The sequence below is a fragment of the Cucumis melo genome, chromosome 1, assembly GCF_025177605.1.
Source record: "Cucumis melo cultivar AY chromosome 1, USDA_Cmelo_AY_1.0, whole genome shotgun sequence".
In the NCBI taxonomy this organism is placed as follows: Eukaryota; Viridiplantae; Streptophyta; class Magnoliopsida; order Cucurbitales; family Cucurbitaceae; genus Cucumis; species Cucumis melo.
Window position 1 is genome coordinate 16,919,433 of NC_066857.1, and position 11,307 is coordinate 16,930,739.

Below are 11,307 nucleotides of genomic sequence, written 5' to 3' on the forward strand. Positions count from 1 at the left end.
TGGTATTTATTGATGAATCTGATGGGTAGTTACATGGGAGTTTGTTACAAGTAGTTAGGCAGCTAGGAAGTTAGGATAACTAATCAGTTACAGCTGATTAGTTTGGGTTATTTAACAGCCTTTTGAGATAGGCTATTAACAGTCTTATTAGCTATTAGTCTTATTAGCTATCTTATTACATCATTTACATCATTCCACCCCCTTAGGATGGACTCGCCCCAGAGTCCATTAGTGTGCAAGCTTGAAGCCGTCCGGTGCATAGTATGGCTTTAAATCGACAACATTGAATACTGGATGTATGTGCATATCCAGTAGGAGTTCTACTTTAAAAGCATTGTCTCCATATTTCTCAGATGCGAAATGGACCGATCTGTCTATCTTTCAGCTTATTATAAGTGCTTGTGGGAAATCTGTTCTTTCTTAGGTGCACCATCACTAGGTCTCCCTTAGAAAATTCAACTTGTCTTCTTTTCATATCTGCTGCTTTTTTATAAGAATCCGTGGTTTGTATGAGGTGGTCATGAACTTCTTTGAGCAGCCGTTCAATGTTTTCTATCATACTTTCTACTTCTTGATTAATGTCCACAGTTGTAGGGAGTGAGGCAAGGTCGAATGTTAATCTTGGTTGCTTAGTGTATACAATTTCAAAAGGACATTTGCCTGTTGACCGATTCCTCATATTGTTGAAAGCAAACTCTGCTTGTGCAAGGGATAAATCCTATTGTTTAGGCTTAGATCCACTAAGGCAACGTATCAGATTACCTAGTGTTCGGTTGGTCACATCCGTTTGTCCATCTGCTTGTGGATGGGTTGTGGTACTGTATTTGATAGTTGTATCAAAATTCCTCTATAGAGTTCTCCAAAAGTGACTTAAGAATTTAACATCTCTATCAGATAAGATCGTTTTTTGTACTCCATGTAGCCGGACTACCTCTCTTCAAAAGAGGTTAGTAATGTATATAGCATCATTTGTCTTTTTGCAAGCCACGAAATGAGTCATCTTACTGAATCGGTCTACTACAACCATCACTGAGTCATAGTTTCTTTGAGTCTTAGGGAGGCCAACCACGAAATCAATAGAAAGATCTTCCTAGATGGAGTTCGGAATAGGTAATGGTGAGTATAACCCGGCATTAGTACTTAAGCCCTAAGCTCTTTGGCAAATGGAGCATCTCTTCACAAAGTTGTTGGAATCTCTTCTTAGAAGGGGCCAATAATATCTTTTAGATATTGTTTCAAATGTCTTATCCTGGCCAAAGTGCTTGGCTAGTCCACCTGAATGAGCTTCTTTTAATAAAGCTTCTCGTAGGGAAGTGTGTGGTATGCATAATTGTTCCCCTTTAAAGAGGAATCCTTCCACAACATGGTAGTCATCAGCCTTTAAGTAGCTATTGCATTTGTACCAAACATTTGCAAAGTCAGTGTCTTGTTTATAAAGATCGGGAAGGTGCTTAAAGGCTATAACTTCTGAAGAGAGGAGCGTAAGTAGGGAACTCTTTCTGCTGAGGGCATCAGCTACTTTGTTTTTCTTTCCAGCTTGGTGTTTGATAACAAAATCAAATCTTTGTAGGAAAGAAATCCATCAAGCGTGCATTCTGCTGATGTTCTTTTGTGAATGAAGGTATTTGATGGAGAAATGATCGGTTAAGAGTACAAATTCTTTAGAGAGTAGGTAGTGTTCCCACTGCTTTAATGCCCGAATAAGAGCATATAATTCCTGCTCGTATGTGCTCCATGATTGTCTAGGTGGACTCAGTTTTTCACTGAAATATTTAACTGGGTGGCCTTTTTGGGATAAGAAAGCCCGAATGCCCATGCCACATGCATCGACTGCTACTTTAAAAGGTGAAGTGAAGTCTGGAAGTTGTAATATAGGGCCAGAAGATAGTCTTCTTTTGATGTCATTGAAGCTCTCTTGTTGCAATAGAGTCCACTTAAAGTTCCCCTTTTTTAAGCAATCACTAAGTGGAGCAACAATGGAGCTGAAATTTTTAATGAACTTTCTGTAGAAAGTAGCCAATCTAAGAAAGGCTTGTATTCCTTTGATAGAGGCTGGAGTTGGCCAAGTCCGGATGGCTTCAGTCTTCTTTGGTTCCATATTTATCCTCCCTCGCTTGATAATAAACCCAAGAAAAGAATCTCCTCTTTAAGAATACACTTTTTCTGGTTAATGTATAGTTCCGTTTCAATCAGAACTTGGAACAGTTTTCTGAGATGGAGCATATGTTCATCACTTCCATTACTATATACAAGTATATCATTGAAGTATACTACTATGAATTTGTTGAGGAAAGGGTGAAGCACTTGATCATCAATCTCTTGGAAGTGCTAGGGGCATTAGACAGTCCAAAGGGCATGACCATCCACTCAAACAAGCCCTCATTTGTTTTATACGCTGCCTTCCATTCATCACCGGGTCTAATGCATATCTGATGGTAACCACTTTTTAAATCAACCTTTGAAAAGATCGTGGCTTTGCCAAGTTGGTCTAAGAGATCACCAATCCGTGGGATGGGGAATCGATACTTCACAGTGATGCAATTAATAGCCTTGCTGTCTACACACATTCTTTAGCTACCGTCTTTCTTGGTGTGAGTAGAGCTGGTACTACACAGGGACTCAAGCTCGGTTTGATGTGCCCTTCCTCTAGCAAATCTTCAATGTGCTCATGGAGGATCTGGTATTCATTAGGACCCATTCTATAATGAGTTAAATTCGATAAAGATGCTTCTGGGATTAAGTCTATATGTTGTTGAATATCTCGAAGAGGTGTCAGTCCATTGGGTTCTTTTTTCAAGTCAGGAAACTCATCAAATAGTTGTTGCAATTTAGGGTCTACACCTTCAGTTTGCTTTCTGCTGAGTTTATCTACTATTATTAGTCCCAAAATGTCTTGTTCCCTTCCTTAAGTAATCTTTTCCCACTAACAACGGTAAATAACCGCCCCTTAGTTCGATCACTCTTTCTTGTTAATGGGAGCAAAACCACTTTCTTCCCCATCCAATGAAACTCGTAAGTATTCTCTCTCCCCTTATGTAAGGTTTGAGTGTCACCAAGGCCTTCAATGACGTCACATATAATCTTATCCTTGCACCCACTGCCAATGGAAAGAGGGACAATACATATTTCGTTGACCATAGCTTCTCCACCCTTCTTCACCCACCCTATCTTGTTGGGATTTGGATGCAGTTCAGCCTTCAGATTTAAGCTGCTCACTACTGCCGCTATCTATAATCACATCACACACCTTCCTATTAATAGTACATCTTGTCTTAAAGAGGTTGTGGCGTTGAGGATCTCTTTCTTCCCTAGGGGCAAGGAGTACCCTTTGGAAAATGCAAGAGACCCTGTCTCCATCATCAGCTTCAATTAATTCAACTTCCTCTTCTGCTTCTTTGTTGTTTTCACTCATTGAGTCTTCTTCTTCATCTGCTAAGGCTATGGTCTTTCGTTGAGGGCAAGTATTGGATAGGTGACCGGTTTGGCCACACCGAAAACATTTGCCCAATGATGGATGAGTGTAATTATTTTGGGACTTGCTTCCGTTCGCTGTCTCTTTCCTTTTCTCACCATTTAGTTCTTGTGTATCAACCTCCTTCCCTTTCCCTTGCGATGATGTGAAAGATTGATCACTTGCTTTATTAAAATAATTTGGCTTCTTAGATGATGATGTCTCCCATGTCGATTTTTGGCTCATGTTCCTAGTTCTAATAGTAATCATCTCCTCAACAGTTTCTGCAAAAGAAATTGCTTCATAAAGAAAACGAACAGGTTGCAGCTTTACCTTTTCCTTTATATCATAGCAGAGACCACCCACAAATCTTGCTATTTGCTGCTACTCATTTTTACTTAGATTTGTTCTAGCACTCAAACATGAAATTCTTCAATATAATCAGCTAACGTTCGAGCACCTTGGCGGCAGTTCTAGTATTGATTATACAAGGTCTGTTAATAATTTGAGGGTAAGAACCAAGCTTTCAATAATTTCTTCATCTTCTCCCAAGTACGAATGGCTTGTTTCCCACATCTTCATCTATTGACCTCTAGCTAATCCCACCATGCCGAAGCACCTGCTCTGAGTTTCAAGGCTACTAAATGCACCTTTTTCCTTTCAAGAGTATCCATAGTTGAAGAAATTCTCAGTACTCTTTATCCAATCTAAGAAGGATTCTATGTCTCATTTACCATTATAGGTTGGGAGGTCTATTTTCATATTGTAGCAATGGTGTACCTCTCTTCGTATATCATTCCTCCTGTTGTTTCGGCCCATTCGTACTTCATCATCGAAGTTCCACAAATTCCTTGTTCATCACTGCTCGTCGAATCATCATCTTGAAGTTCTTGCCATGGTTCTTGGCCTTCTTGAGCATCTTCTTCAAAGAGTTGCGGTGGATCGTAATCAGCTCTTCCCCTTCAGGCGTGTCATTGGTTGTGAAGGTTCCTGTAATTCCCTTTTGCTCATCGGCCTCGTCTATCATCATAATTACGACCATTTACTACTTCAGCTTCTATACGCCGCGGCGCCGACATTCCATCCATTCTTCGATTCAGCACCTCAAAGTTCTCTAACAATCTATCAAACTTGTCGTGAAGATCTCCCAAGGATTCCTCAACGGCCAGCAAGTGAATCATTAATATCTTTGGAGAGAGGGCGGTGATTTCCTCCGCTTCTTCTTGCTCACGATCATCCCCCGCAGCTGGGTTATTTCTTCTCCAGCCAGCCATCCATCCCAAAGATCAGGGCTGCTCTGATACCACTTTGATGTAATTCAAGGTTGGATAGTTTTTTCCAAATGAGTTCTCGGCCTAGAATGGCTGAGAGAGCTGGTATTTATTGATGAATCTGATGGGTAGTTACAGGCAGTTACATGGGAGTTTGTTATAAGTAGTTAGGCAGTTGGGAAGTTAGGATAACTAATCAGTTACAGCTGATTAGTTTGGGTTATTTAACAACCTTTTTAGCTAGGCTATTAACAGTCTTATTAGCTATTAGTCTTATTAGCTATCTTATTACATAATTTACATCACTAGCAAAGGATGCTGCTGGCTATTAGTCCAAATAAGAATACATTCAGTTACCAATGACTTCAGATGGGCTGGTACTTCACAAAACTGAACTTGAGATAAATGATCCAGTGCTTGTTGTTCAACTTCCAGTTCTTCTTCACACTGAAACAGAGCATTCAAATCAACTTCTGTTGGTTTCTTTGATCTCTGCTTTTCTAGTTCATCTGGTTTCTCAACCTGGTCAATTCCTCACTACTTACACTGAATGGGGAGACAAAACCGGCTTTTCCTTTCTTATGAGATGGATCAATTGGAGTATGAACTAGAGTTCCTCTTTGAAGATTCACTTTTGTGCTGGGCAATGATAAAACGGAGAACTTAAATGGAGAGAGAAATTTTTGGACCTTCGATTTGTTACTTTTGCTGGGAACTTGAATCTGTGAACAAATTTCTTCTAAAAAATCTGGATTAGATTCTGAAATCAACATTGTCTTGGAAGAATCCTTCTTGGCTGTCTCCTATTCTTTTAACAAAATGCTTTGAAGAAAAAAATGAAAGGATGCACTAATTTCTGTTTTTTTAGAGATTCGTTTTACCCCAATCTACCTCTAAGAGTGTCTTTGGAAGTGATAGTTGGAGTACTGATTTTAGAAAAAAAGATTTAGGTACAATTGATTTTGTCAAATTGATTTCTAAACAATCAAATTTATGTTTGGTAACAAACTCTTAAAATTGATTTTCATATATTTAAAATTAACTTTCAACCATTATGTTTGATATCAAAAGTGACTTTAAAACTATCAAATTACTAAAAAGGGTTTTTTTATATTTGGAAGTTTATTTTTTCAAAAAAATAATTATAATAAATATCTCATTTTATTAATTTTTTTTTCATTTATTTTATTGTTAGATTATTGTATGCAAATTGATATGTGAGGAAAAAAATGCACATATTAAAAATAAAAGAAAATTCAAAACATATATCTCATCCAATCTAAAAATGGTTGTATTATTACAAAATACTTAAACTATATATATCTACTTAAACACAAACTATATAACAAAAATATTAGATAGAAGGAAAATGTGGTGGCGAGTGGAATGGCTGAGGCGTGGGATGGATAGGAGAAGATGGAGAAGGAAAACGTGAAATTAGGTCAAAAGTTTCCTTATTAAATAGAAGGGTATTTTGGGTACTTCAAAAAAATTATATAAAATAAGGTGGTGATTCATGTATAATCATCTTTCCATAATCGCTAGAGAGATGATGCTTAAAAAATCAATTTTGAGTGATTTCTTATTTTTTCAAAATCACTTTCATTAGGTTGCCAAACACCATATTTCAGCAGAAAAATGATTGACTCGAGAAAAAGTGATTTTGGCTACTACCAAACACACTCTAATTCTAACCAACGAAGAGATGGCTGAAGAAGAATTTGAATGAGAAGAAAAAGAATTGCATACGAAGAGAGCAAATCGTGGAACGAGGTTACCGGGTTCTCAGAAAACATCGATAGGTCAAGTGGGTGGTGGAAGGGGCGGGGCCTCTAGTGTAGCTTCAAGTACTACAATTTGTTGTCAAAGCATGTCCAATTGATGCTGAGCCACATCGGGAGACAAACCTTGTACGTGTGGTCGTGACTGCACGGAGGATTTACCCACCTCAAAAGTCAAGTGGGCTTAAGGGTTAACCCCAAGGTAGACATTGAGATTTATGGCTAAACCAAAAGTTGGCAGCTAGATAGGACCTAACAACAGCGTGTGTAGTAGTGCGTGGACTAACTAGGCAATACCAGAAGCAGGTGCGTATAAAGAGTGCACCAGTACGGTGGTGCTACGTGAGGATTTGTCTGGACGGGAGCTGATGGCACTCTTGATGGAGGAATCGGAGCTTTCGGCACGTGCAAGCCTTGCACGACTAACGAAATGGAATTGTTGGAGTGCAGCTGAGTGAGGCTGGCTAGTGAGTTCTGTAGCTGCCGAAACCATTCGTCCATGCGACAGCTAATTCGGGCTTCAATGGCAATGGCAACAGTGGCACTGATGTTGTCGGCTGTCTCTTCTACTAGGATTCTTGTAATGCCCTGAGTTTAGGAGGGGGACACAAATAAACTGATATCACGTCTGAATGAAAGAGATCCTGAGAACATGAAAGTAAGGTTTAGCATTGCTGGCATTTTTCTTCAATTACTTCAATATCAGCTGGGTTTTTGGAAGATTTTTCACAAACAACGTTTTGCAGATTCTGGTGGGGCCAAAACTCAAGAAAAATCCACAACTTCTGTGGAACAATGCAGTGAAAGCAGTGTTGGCAGATTTATAGTTTAAAAGTGATGTAGCAAGAATAGGGCATTATGGTCAAATCCTCGATCTATTAGGATTAGGATTAGCTTCTTTCGTTTATTAGGATTAAGATTAGTTTCTTTTATCATTTAGGATTAGGAATAACTTTCTTTTATTAATTAGGAATAAGATTGGGATTAGTTTGTTTTCGCTATAAATACAGTATTTGTCTTCTTGTATTCACAACTTTTCATATTCAACAAAATTCTCTAGATTGGTATAGACCAAAAGAAACTAAAGAGTTTTCCATGACAAGGAAATTCCTTGGTTCTCCAAGCTTTAGACCACTCGATCGAGTGCATCCATGTGGAGCTCTCTTTCCAAGGGTTTTGCAGAATACTCCAGCCAACTTCCTCTCCCCGGAGCACTAGTATTGTTGATCAAGTAACTGCAATTTCTTACTATGAGTCAAGGCTGGTTACATTGTACTCAGAAGGCAGTAGCATCAGTCTTTTAGTATTTTATTTTGACATGTTTGGTTTTCAAATTAAGGTTGTATTATGTTTTTAGTGTCTATTAGGATTATGAACTTAAAAAAAAACAAGAAGAATAGACTTATAATAGCCGGGCTGTATTGAATTGTATTGTTTTGTTTAATTTAAGTCGTGTTTGTTTTAGTTCTTCTTGGAGATGATGATGGTGTTAAGGGAGTAAGGGGTGCCTACCTAGTTGAGATACCCGAGTGCACCTGCTAATTCTAAGTCTTCCCATGTTTAGTATCTCTTGTACTTCGAGCAATAGTCTCATTTCCTTATCTTAATGAAGATGCTTGTTTCTTGTTCATATATGTATATGTATGTTTGTGTATGTATATCATCCAAAAGCTTCTTGTAAAACTCTTAGGTTCGCTATAAAGATGTTTATATACAAGTGTACAAGAGTGACCTAAGTAGGAGAGCACAAAAAGATAATAAAAGACAATATAATAAAGATATTTACAATAATAAAATAACTCAGTATTAGAACTCTAACACTTCTAAACGAAGTATTTTTCTCAAATTCAAGTTCCATACCACAATTCCCACAAAAGCCTGTAGTTTGATGTGTCCTATCTTCCACTCAATCCATAAAAATAGAACACTGATAACTGGAAAGGCACATCAATTGTTCAACTCGAAATATATGAACTGTCCAAAGCATTGAGCCTACCACTTCAGTTCAGTGTTAAAAAACAAAATAATATGTTTCACCATTCTTTGTAGAACATTCATTGAATGAGATCAAAAGTCAAATCTCGGTGCTAACAAGAGAACACTTTCTCCTAATTTTTATTATTTTATTATCTTCAATTTCTTATGAGAAATAATAACTTTCATTCAGAAAAAATGAAAGAATACGAGGGCATACAAAAAAAAACAGCCCATGAAAACACCCCAACTAAAGGAATGGGGGACCAACTGAAGGATATCCCCTATTTTGTTCTCTTCGTGATCCAATGTAAAGACATTGCCATACGCTTAAATGCTGTTCAAAGATTTTTTTTTTTTCTTAAAAGAAGATTTGAGTATCAAAGAGAGATCAACACATTCTCCATTTTACATGGAGGCAAAACTTCTGTGACCTAATTGGAGCAGATCAAAAGCGTTTGTTCATACATAGTTGGCATATGTGTATTCCTGTGCAATCCTATATTAACAAGAGCATCTAATTTGAATAAGTGAGTAAAAATCCAATAAGTAAAAGCCCATCCTTAAGGCCCATTACCTATTGAAAATTGTATAGTGGTATTTACTTTTTTTCTTTTTGCTTTTTCCTTGTACATCTCACATCCCCTCTATCATGCATTTATTATTGTATACAGCTGGCTATTTGTATGGTATGGTATGTACAGTATTGTATTGTTGAATAGAAGTAAAAAAAGTAAGTCTGCTTTCTCATACAATCCTACAAATACAATAACAAAGACTTCTAAATTGAATATAAGACCAAAGCCTTTTCCTTCTATAATGTAATGTAAGCCAAAAATTGAGTTCAACTGTTCCTAATTCAAAGCTTAATAAGGTCTTTCATTGATGACCTGGAAACTAATAGCTTGAAGTTATTCGTTAACAATCTAATCCGAATGTTGTGAGGAACTTTCCTCTGGCTATCTAAATTGTTCTAAATTAGCAGCAAGAATATTAAATGGAAGGAAAAACAAACGCCCTCATTCATATGAACAGAAACACTGATTACATATGCATCCATTAAAGTCAACAATAAAAGCAAAGTTACCTCTTTCCCTTTTCTCAGGTAAATCTTTACACAATTCTCATGAGGTTCTGACATCAGCAAATCCCTCTTTTTGAGTTTCCTAACATGGAAGTTAGAAAAAAATATCCTTTAATCCAGACACAGTCAAGTTGAACCATCAAAAGTAGTGGCTTATATTTCGTTGTCTTGTAATGTTTTCATTCAATCCATCAAAAACAACGCAATACAAAATGAGGTAACCTTTCCCATTTTCATCTTTGTTGTTTTCCCCATTTCCCCTCTTCTTGTTTCCACGGATTATTCTCCCCTATTAATTGCTGAATAAGCCAAATCCACTCCCTTCTTCTCCTGCTTTCTTGTCAAATTAGACACCACATTTTGCCTGGGTTTCTTCTTTGCCTCTGTTTCCTTCTACCCTTAGGGTCTACATCAATACCAAACTCTCCACAGACCGCCCCCATCGTTGAATACCAAATACCGGTGTCCCGACCGTGTCCTTAATCAAAAAGCCAGGTATCAAACTGTCCATTTCTAATCTTTAGGCAGCTCCGTATCGCTATTTTCTTATGTTTGTAGGACATACCAATGTTTGTCACCTAATGGACACTATGATGTTTGCAGTCTCAAATCTTAGCTGCAAGTTGGAAGACAATTCCATGTGCTCTTCATAATCCATATCCCAACTCCATTTGCCTCTTCACCACTCGAAATACTTCAAGTAAGAAGATCATAGCAATTCTCACCTATATATGCACACACTAATTTTCTTCTCTAAATCACAAATCCAGATCTTTATTCAGGGCTGAAAATCATCCGCTAAAACCAAAAATCAAAATAACCCACAAAATCAAAATCCTCAAGATACATACCATGGGATTCCGTTTGATAAACAGCCCAAGGAAATCATCATCGACTGTTCCAAAGGGGTTTTTGGCTGTCTACGTTGGAGAGACACAAAAGAGACGACATGTGATACCGATTTCTTACTTGAAGCATCCATCGTTTCAAGATTTGTTGAGTAAAGCTGAAGAAGAGTTCGGATTCGATCATCCAATGGGAGGATTGACGATCCCTTGTAATGAAGATGTATTCTTGAAAGTCACTTCTCGCTTGGCCAATTGTTGAAGATGAGAAACTGAAAAAAAAAACACCCAATAATAGATAGAATATGAATGACAATTTTGTACAGTAGAAATTTCGATTTGTTTCCTTCCTCCTCGTCTTTGAAGACGATTTGCGAAAGGGAAATTGTAGATTCGTTTGAGATGAGCAATAATCAAATCAACACAATGATGATTCGTCGTTCTGATCATACACTTTTCTCTGATTCTGTCTCTTTCTCTAATGTAGTAATTGGGATTGATTTTTTCATAATTGTTTGATATTCCACAAAAAAAGAGTTTTTGGGTTGTTATTGCTTACGGTTAAGAATTTATTTGTGGGATCTCTTTTTGCAGATTTTTAGTTTGATCGAGTAGAAATTGGGAATTTATTTGGTTGTCCCATTTTAGAAGTTGAAATGCTTACGAAGTTCTCTTGATACTCTACCAAATAATCAAATACAAATTACAATAATCTTTAATCTTTCCATCAACTAATCTTACGGTTTACTTTACAGACTATTTAAAATAATTCATTACCATAGTTGTTGTATTAAAAACTATATTTGTGAGTGAATGACGATCTACGAAGAACTAAAAATACTTCTAAATGTTTATGTAAAAAATGATTCTTTGTGCACCAATTTTAACTATTTTAATTTTG

At 37.2% G+C, this 11,307-nt stretch overlaps 1 protein-coding gene and 1 long non-coding RNA gene across 2 annotated transcripts; both read left to right on the forward strand.

Moving 5' to 3' along the window:
• The first annotated feature begins 6,269 nt into the window (after window positions 1-6,269).
• LOC127151166 (uncharacterized) lies at window positions 6,270-8,133 on the forward strand. Its single transcript, XR_007823912.1, has 2 exons — window positions 6,270-7,161; window positions 7,250-8,133. It is a non-coding gene; the product is annotated as an uncharacterized LOC127151166 (long non-coding RNA).
• Window positions 8,134-10,173: 2,040 nt separating this feature from the next.
• LOC103490322 (auxin-responsive protein SAUR21-like) lies at window positions 10,174-10,855 on the forward strand. The gene has a single exon (XM_008449790.3). The coding sequence runs from the start codon at window positions 10,414-10,416 to the stop codon at window positions 10,666-10,668; it is 255 nt and encodes an 84-aa protein (XP_008448012.1). The 5' UTR covers window positions 10,174-10,413; the 3' UTR covers window positions 10,669-10,855.
• Window positions 10,856-11,307: the final 452 nt, after the last annotated feature.

Coding starts and splice junctions, on each gene's coding strand:
- LOC103490322 (XM_008449790.3), top strand. CDS start 10,414: ATGGGATTCCGTTTGATAAACAGCCCAAGGAAATCATCATCGACTGTT.